This window comes from Pelobates fuscus, chromosome 5 (assembly GCF_036172605.1).
Source record: "Pelobates fuscus isolate aPelFus1 chromosome 5, aPelFus1.pri, whole genome shotgun sequence".
NCBI lineage: Eukaryota > Metazoa > Chordata > Amphibia > Anura > Pelobatidae > Pelobates > Pelobates fuscus.
Genome location: NC_086321.1, coordinates 116,795,783 through 116,804,784, shown reverse-complemented (window position 1 = coordinate 116,804,784; position 9,002 = coordinate 116,795,783). Strand labels below are relative to the sequence as shown.

At 38.1% G+C, this 9,002-nt stretch overlaps 1 protein-coding gene across 2 annotated transcripts in view; it reads right to left on the bottom strand.

Moving 5' to 3' along the window:
* Nucleotides 1-2,866: 2,866 nt before the first annotated feature.
* The window catches only part of P2RX6 (purinergic receptor P2X 6), a 41,389-nt gene continuing 35,253 nt past the window's right edge, over nt 2,867-9,002 (bottom strand). For both annotated transcript variants that reach the window (XM_063456962.1, XM_063456963.1), the window contains 2 exons: nt 7,709-7,786; nt 2,867-3,051 (listed from right to left, as the gene is read on the bottom strand). In XM_063456962.1, coding sequence (XP_063313032.1) covers nt 3,019-3,051; nt 7,709-7,786 — 111 coding nt within the window. In that variant the 3' untranslated portion in view covers nt 2,867-3,018. The remainder of the gene's footprint in view (nt 3,052-7,708; nt 7,787-9,002) is intronic.

Here is a 9,002-nt window from a genome sequence, read left to right as displayed (position 1 = left end):
TGTGGGTGTTTGTTTTTACTAGAAGAAAGATTTATGGAGTGAGGTGGGTTCACAGTTGTCCCTTTAAGCTGTTTGGAACCTGGTAGTTTTCCAACAAACAAGTGTGCTGAGGCACGTTTTACCTACCTACAAAATGCAGGTTGAGGGAAACTGCACACAAATGTTTTTAAGGTTACTTAAAATCTTAGCAAAATAGGGGGATTCAGTTACAGCACATGTGTTAAGCCCACCACTATGTCACCATACTCCAATATCAGCAGGGCCAGATTAACATTAGGCCGAGTAGGTACAGTGTACCTTTTTGGAGATTAAATTGCTGCTGGAGAGAGAAGTGTTAGAAGACTTGGCCAGTGTCTTCTGTAACCAAGTTCACATCTACGCTTGATAGAAGAGCATCAGGAAAGATTTAAGAGGGTGTAAAACTCTGCTGTCCACTGACTCTCACACAAAAAAATCTTTTGTAGGAGGAGGATCTAGATCTGTTACAGCTACCTGCAGTTCAACAATCAATCATAGTACGCTCACTGGGCTACAGAAGGCATCAGAGGTATTTGGCAAATAATCCTTTGAAGTCCACATGCCCTAAACACCCATTTTCTTAACCCTAAATTTAACACCCCCAAAACCTAAACAAACCATTTCCTTTTTCCAAAATGTAAACACTCCATGTCTAAACCTGGAATATGAACCCTTCAAGTTAATACATTTAACTTTTTCCTGTAGAACCCTCACCTTCTCCCTCCCCCCCCCCCCCATGTGTATATGTATCACACACCTTGACACACAGATACGCACTGTGTATGTATCTATGCATCGGGCACAGAAACACACTTTGACACACAGAGTCAAGGTGTGTATCATTGTGTGTGTGTGTGTGTGTGTATATATATATACACACACAGTGACACACATATATATATATACACACACAGTGACACACACACACACCAGCTGATGCAAATACACAAACTGGCACATACACACAGATTCAAACACATTGGCAGATACACACAGGCACATACACATGTTTAACTTACCTTTTTGCTTTCTTCAGTGCTGTAGGCTGCTGGCTGAGGATGGTGTGCCAGGTCAGCAGCTGCTCACTCCCCACTGCGCTCCCTCTTCCTCCAGCCAGCATGCTCTGTCTAGGAGGAAGTGGGGTCATTCACAATGCTTTCCTATGGACGCTGGCGTCTTCTCACTGTGAAAATCACAGTGAGAAGCGCGGAAGCGCCTCTAGCGGCTGTCAATGAGACGGCCACTAGAGGCTGGATTAACCCATAGGTAAACATAGCAGTTTCTCTGAAACTGCTATGTTTATAGAAAAAAGGGTTAATCCCTTGTACCCAATCAGCACAATGGAATTATTTGTGAGCCCAGGACGGGAAAATTTGAGCAATCTCAATGTATCCTTCCTGGTAAAATATTTTATAAATAAATATATTTTGCAGCCTAATGATTGGCCCATTTTTTTGCTTGATTTTTGGTTCACCCGAAATAGTTTTTGAGAATCTGTTGCACTGAATCTTTTCACCATGCACAAGTCCACTAATTACAGTTTACTATTTATTTTTATATTTTTTTCAGTGTTATTCCTGCTACATGCCACTCACATATAGTGAAACATTCTTACTTAATATTTGTATCTCTATGCCAGTTATTCTGAATGTTAATAGGGTACTTTAGTTTTTTTATTGTAGGTTCTTCTTCTTAGGGAAACTTGGATGTGAAGTATTTTCAAAGTCCTTTATAAATAATAAAATATTAAACCTGTTTTTAAAGAGAACACACATTTATACAAAATTATCCTTCCTCTGTACCTACAAAATACAGTACAGATGTAGCATGGATGTTTCCGGCACAAATCACTTGCTCTCAATTCAGAGTTGGAACAAGTCGGTTTTGGCTTGAAGGTAGGAAAGTCTGTTCTTTCTACTGTATAAGACTTCCCACTTACTTTTTCTCATCAACTCTAGCCAACCTTCTCTGTTGGAGCCTCTATTTCCAATGTACCATCGAATACATTTTACCCCTCACCTTTTTTTTTTTTTTTTTTTTTTTTAAATCCTCTTTTTTAAAGGAACACTATTGTGTTAGAAATTCAAAACAGTATTCCTAGTACTATAGTATCCCTCTCCCACCCCCATGGTTGTTAATAATGGTTAAATAAAAAAAATGTCTCAATTAGCTTATTTGTTCTGTCTGATCCGACATCACCAGTGCCAAGGGGGAACCTAATGCGACTGCGTGATGAGTGCTGCGTGCGCATTAGGCCTTCCCAATAGGAAAGCATTGGACAAATGCTTTCCTACGGGGGATTTAAAGATGCTGAATGTCCTCATGTTTAGCGTGAGGACGTTCAGCCCCATTTCACAGAGGCAGACTGGGAACCAGCAGGAAGCGCCACGCTTGGCTGGGAGACAGCGATTAGAGGCAGTCTTAGCCATGCAAAATAAATGTTACAGTTTCTCTGAAACTGCAATATTTTACAACGCAGGGCTAAGAAGGACAGGGACACTGCACCCAGACCACTTCAATGACCTAATATGGTCTGGGTTCCTACAGTGTCTCTCTAAGCTCAGCATTTTAAAATACATATATCCTCTACCATGTTAGACTTCAGTCCTAATCCTTGTTATACAATAGAGTGTAAATAGTAAATAAATTGTTTGGGCTAATGCCTATATTCCAAAGTCTTTCTGCCTATATAACCTTGTTAATATGTGTGAGTGTGAGAAAAACAAAAGGATTATATGTCCTTTACCCATGAAGAGCACAGAAAGGACCGGTGTGCAGGAAAATGGACGCTGACAAAGTAGACGAGTTGCTAGATAATTGTACAAATTCACGGTTTTGTAGATCTGGATTTATTGTATATGGTGCTTTATTTTGTTAAGAAAAAAAACTTTTATTAGTTGAGCAATTGTAGCAGCAGCTTTAAGGCACACAGATGTATTGAAGCATTTCTTTGAGCTCTTGTTCATAAATTCAGAATACAAGTGTGAATAGGCTCTCTCTCTAAGTAGATTTCTGATCTGCAGGTGGCTTAACCTACAAAGCAAAATGGGGGAAAAAAAATATTAAATTAATTCAATATGCAGAATGCTGAATTAAGAGGTATTCTGAAAAAACATTGGGATTGTGCCAAAGGTTGTCCATGAAAAAGTCAATATTTTCTGTGACCTGGCAGGATATATAGACAGGTTTCCATGCCACAGCAACTCCACCAGGACACTATAAACACCTTGTTTAGAGCATGAATACTTAACATGTAATCACCCAAACAAGTTGCCCTCAGTGTTTGCATTTACCTCATTTGTCAAATTTCACAGGTATTTATTGAAAATGACATACAGCATGTTGATAGTGCCTAAACAGAGAATTAAAAATTAATAAATATATATATATTTATTATTTTCTTTCATAATTTTTTTAATTATTTTTAATTTATATAAAATATATTAAGAGTTTGCAGTTTTTAAAAGGACACTCTGGGCACCAACACAACTTAAAAAAAAAAAACACTCTACACACATATGGTATTTAAAGGGCAGTTTATAAAAGTGCCTATTTGAATTTCATTGCTACATTGGCACTCTCATAAGTAGAAACGCCTTCCCTGCTGTCAATCAAATAGCCAGGAAAGTTCACTTCCTCCTTCTGTTAGCTCAGTGGAGCTAATGTATTTGAAAGGCTCACTCTTATAGAGCACGTCTGCCTCCCCCCACAATGACTTGTAATGCCTGATGCCCTGGTGCACAATGCTAGCCAGGGTGTGCACCTCACCTAGTGCACAAGTGTCCTCTGTCAACCATTCTCTTTAGTTGTGTCCCCTGAGCCAATTGGCTCACAAACAGCTAAGATTCAGAGGATTCTCAATCACAGGTGTAATCTTTACTTAGATAGCAAGAGGTAGTAATTATTTGCATGGAAATCAGTTGCTACTTTGTATTCAGGAAATGTCCTATTAATTACTATGGAAGATAGGGCAGCAGTTAATTACAAGTTGTTAAACATTAATTTAGTTATGGTCTCAATAGGTCTCTAAATGAAGGATGTGAACACCTGGCAACCACAACATACACAAACTATAGGAAGAGACCCCTTATACCAAGCTTTAAAATACATATTGCTGCAGATCAATCTGGTGATTAAGGTACACAGATTTTGCATAATTTTAGACTTTCTTAATAGACACTTCTATAAATGGTGTGGGACCAGCTCTCATAGTAATAACAAGGCACATCATGTTATTTTATGTTACAAGCTTTTGTCAGACTTTATTTTCTGTTACCTTGAGGCATCAATGTGACAAGAACTTGCTAATGAATGATTCGTGCTTATTTGGACCCTGAAACTCTCTGAATGACTGCATGTCTATAAGTAAAGGAGTAAATGTCCAGGGTCACCTGTAGATCCTAAAGACATTTTAAAGGCATGCAGACATATTTAGGGGGAAATTATCACAAAAGGGAGGTCGCAAGTTGAACACGTAGATGCCCAAATTCTCAGGGAGTGTGGCCAAACAATATTGCCCCATCAAACTGAAAATATGCCCATTTACCAATGTTTCAGGGGTAAAATAAGAATTGAAAAATATTAGTGTTCATTGTCCTATAGCAGGGATGGGGAACCTTCGGCCCTCCAGTTGTTGTGGACTACATCTCACTTGATGCTTTGCTAGCATTATAGCTGTAAGAATATTATGGGAGATGTAGTCCAAAACAGCCCTGTCCTATAGGAACACTTCAAGCAACACCACCACTGCAGCTGAGTTAAGTGGTTATGGTACCTGGTGCTTTCCTATTGTAATTTGTCAAACCTTTTTAGAACAGCTTTACAACTTACATGGGTCCCCCTGGGTGCACACATCTGCATATCCGGTTTCTGATTCTGCCTACTCCTTAGCAAGCACTTACTCCTTAGCACTCCTTACTCCTTCTACTTATGAGAGTTTGTGATTAGTGATAGAAAGGAGATGAGAGCGGTGGGATTTGTAAGGTGGACAGGTAGACTGGACTGAGAGGTTTTGACAGAGTCCTTCCAGCACCACTTCTACCAGATACAAGATACTTGGGAGGCAGTACTGGTTCAGTGTTTTCTGTCTATAAAATTCTGTAATTAGTACCCATCAGAATTTTCAGCAATAGGCCCAATAGGTTCTTAATCCAGCACGGCAAAGTATTATCAAACCAGTCTAATACTCTAGATGAGACAAATATCCCTTAACACATATATATTTAGGAAACTTTCCTGAGACCAACACTTCATAACACATAGAATACAACAATGAAACCGGGACAGGGGGTAGGTGATCCTAGAGGGGCTTGCTAGTGACACAACAGAAATTATGTGAATGCACACAAGGGGGAAACTAATGCGATTGCGTGACGAGTGCTGCGTGCGCATTAGGCTTTTCCAATAGGAAAGCATTGGATCAATGCTTTCCTACAGGGGATTTAAAGATGCTGAATGTCCTCAAGGACAGTCATGCTCAAACATCTTTTGATGTGCTCTCACTGTGATGTGCTGGCCAGGGACAGTTCCTCTTTGTCTCTGGATGCGGGTCACCAGGAAACAAAATCAGGACAGCAGGATAGGACTGCTTAAATAAGAAAAGTTGGGAGGCCTGACAATGCTAGACTCCACACTTGGTATTTGCCCCTGCTTCCTTACTTTTGGGGTCTGCCCATTTAAACACAAGTAATTAACCACTGATCCAATGAGACATTATTCCCTGTTTAATACCATAACCCTAATGATATGCATATTTAGTAAACAACAACAACAATAACCACTTAAACACACATTTATCATTAGTCTTTACCACAAAAGATTAGACTTATTGTTTTATTGTCTACCTCTATGGACCAGAGGTAAATTTGGAAGGGTGGTAGACAAGGTATGAGGAGGAGAGAGCTAAGGGAGAAGTTGTGAGATCGAGCATAAGGATGTCAGTCTGTTGGATAACATATATAAGGCAAACCGTAAGATTCTATTTTACAAACGGTTTCTCATCCTCCCCTTTGAAGTGATATCAAACCAGAAAAACACTCATTATTGTAAATGTATCTGTTGCGCTGTGTAGCGATGAGGTCACCTCCTCTGAGGTTCCGATAACTTCAATCTTGCCAAACCATTGCTACGGAGTCACAGCTTGCAAAAGATATTACAGATTAGAGGTTTTGTATACAGAGATCAGAATATAGTAAATGAGTCTTAACATCCATCCTTTTAAACAGGAGGCTGTATTGAATTATAGAAGCTGATTGTTCAATCACCATCCGCATTATTTGTTTCAAGCACCGTTTATGACAATATGACCATATCAAATATTGTATAGGCGTGCAATTGTTTTTATAGGTTTGTTTACCTGACACAGGCTTTCAGAAACATATTATATTACACAACATATGAAGTTGGATTAGGTGTGTGCTCATGCCTTGGGCACGGTTTTTAATTCGTATTCGTGTTTATTTTACTTTTTGTTAAGTAAATTATTAACAGATGGCACGTGATGTTTAATCAAGTTCTCATGAACTTTCCTTATGGGGGAAATATTTATAATTCTTATAAAATGCAATAATAATAATAATATGTACCATAGTCCCAAGCACCCTTGGACAGCAGTAACTTTGTAGCAAGCTGAAAGATGACGCTCTATAGTCAACTGGAACGCAAGTCCTATTTCAAAATAGGCTAAATTCACAAACTCAGAAGTAGGCAGAGTAGCTACTCGCAGTAGCCAGTTTGGTAAAGTCACCAGCCTCAGGAACACAAATGTAAATTTAAACTTCATATTTTTAAAATATTTACAGTACAATCTCCAGCTTCTGGTAAGGATGCAGCAGTAATGTTGCTGACAAGAAGGGGGTAGTAGGTAAATCTCAATCTTCTCACCATGCTAGCACGTTAATAACAGGCACTGCAGGTATACTAGGCACGTAGCCCACATCAATAACTCTGCAGAACGCTCTCACACAGTGTCGCAAAACAAAAAAAAGAGGGCCACTGTTGCACCTCTGCAGATCCATATCCGTTGGATTAGCCCAAAAACATTTAGTTTGTGGTATACTGCAACTCACGGAATGAACACAACCTCGGCTGTCAGTTCACAAGAAGCTTCTGGGAAAAGAGGACCGAAAAACCATTTCATCAACCACAGAAATGGTGAATATTTTATTTTATATTAATAATGTCTATGTCCTTTTCTATTTCATTCTGCACCCATACATAAAAAAATATGCACAGTATGGGCTACACTGTCCAGAAATGGTGACAGGGATCTGTAACGGACTGTCATCAGATAAAGGAGATGCTAACTGCCTGTTATAAAGCATTAAAGATGCCAATTATATTTCATAAGGTTACAGGTTAAGATTCTTAGTGTTATTTGCTGATGGTGGAATTCATGAGATTTCAAAGTGAAATCAAAGTCAATTTGAGGCTGAAATAGCCAAGAGTAAAATGTCAAAATATTTCCATCGGACTATTTTGGTTTAAATTTTGAAATTCAATCTAAATACCCACCAATTTTGGTGAATAACTTAGTGCATAATTCTGTTATTTTCCCTAATGTAGCAATACATTAGAACCTTAGCAAATGTGGGCCATGTGACCAATTCTAAAACCAATAACTATGGTTTAGAGTGAGTTAAACAACCTTAAATGCTGAATATACCCACGGTGCGATTAGACCAACACCTACCTCTTCATATTTGCAGCTCCAGTAGAAACTGGCTTTTTCATCCAAATATAACAGAATCAAGTCACAGAAAAATGTTGCCTAATGGAATATAGAAATTAGCAGCTAAATATTACATTTACATTAAGAAGGTTTCAAAGAACATTAGTCCAATTATCCAATAGTATCAGATACCCAAGGCTAGATATGTGTTTTGAGTTGTTTACCTTACTATATATTTATTTGTATAATAAATATCTTTTATTTAGGAAATCAAAGGGGTGTATTATCAAAATACACTTTCGCTTCATGAAGTGGTTTTGGTGTATAGATCATGCCTCTGTGGTCTCATTACTAAATTCTCTCCCATTTAGAAGTTAAATTACTTTTGCTTATGCAGACCGAGTCACACATCCGCTGGCTGTATCTTACACAGCCTCCCTACAAACTTCTAAAGAAGAGTCTAAATTTGTTAGCACCCCTTATTGCACAGTGTGTTAAATGAAAACAAAACTTTTACCTTAGTGGCTATGAAAGTCACAGGCGGGGAGGTGTGCTGTGGGCTGTATAAACAGAAACAAAAAGGATTTAACCCCCCCAGTCATATACAAATGATTGGTTAAACCACAGGGGCATGATCTACACACCAAAACTGCTTATTTAAGCTGAAGTTGTTTAATGGTTTAGAATTTACCTTTAAAGGGTCACTACAGGCACCTGGAAATATTTGATCTACATTAACAAGTCATGGTAAAATCTTAACACTGGGAAAACAATAGAAAAATTGAATTCTGGTCAGCTGTCTATATCCCAGAAATTGTTCTCAGGCTTCTAATAAATAAAAAAAATAATAGGCCGTATAAAAATGTACACATCATCTAAGTTCAGCATCTTATATTCACTAAAATAAATCATTGGTAAAAGTTTACATATGTAAATAAAAGAGCTGGCTTCTTCCATTCTACAGTGCAAGCAACTTTTATATATTGTTTGCTCATTTATTTGCATAGAATTAAATTAGAAATATGTGTTAAGACATAGTAAACACACACAGGGACTATTTATTTCCTTATACAAATCTACCAAAAGCCAAACACCTGGGTTTTCTGAGAAGCAAAATGTGTCCAGATCCCATGAAAAAAAGAAAAAAAAGAAATGGACACAGCAAAATTAAGACATGGAGGGGTGTTTAATTTATAATCAATATACAGAATGCATAGGAAATCAGAGATAAATCCACCTGGGAATGTCCCTTTGAATTTCATACCAGATGAAATTGAGTAAAGGTGAATAAAAAGGATATAAAGCCTGGCCTTGC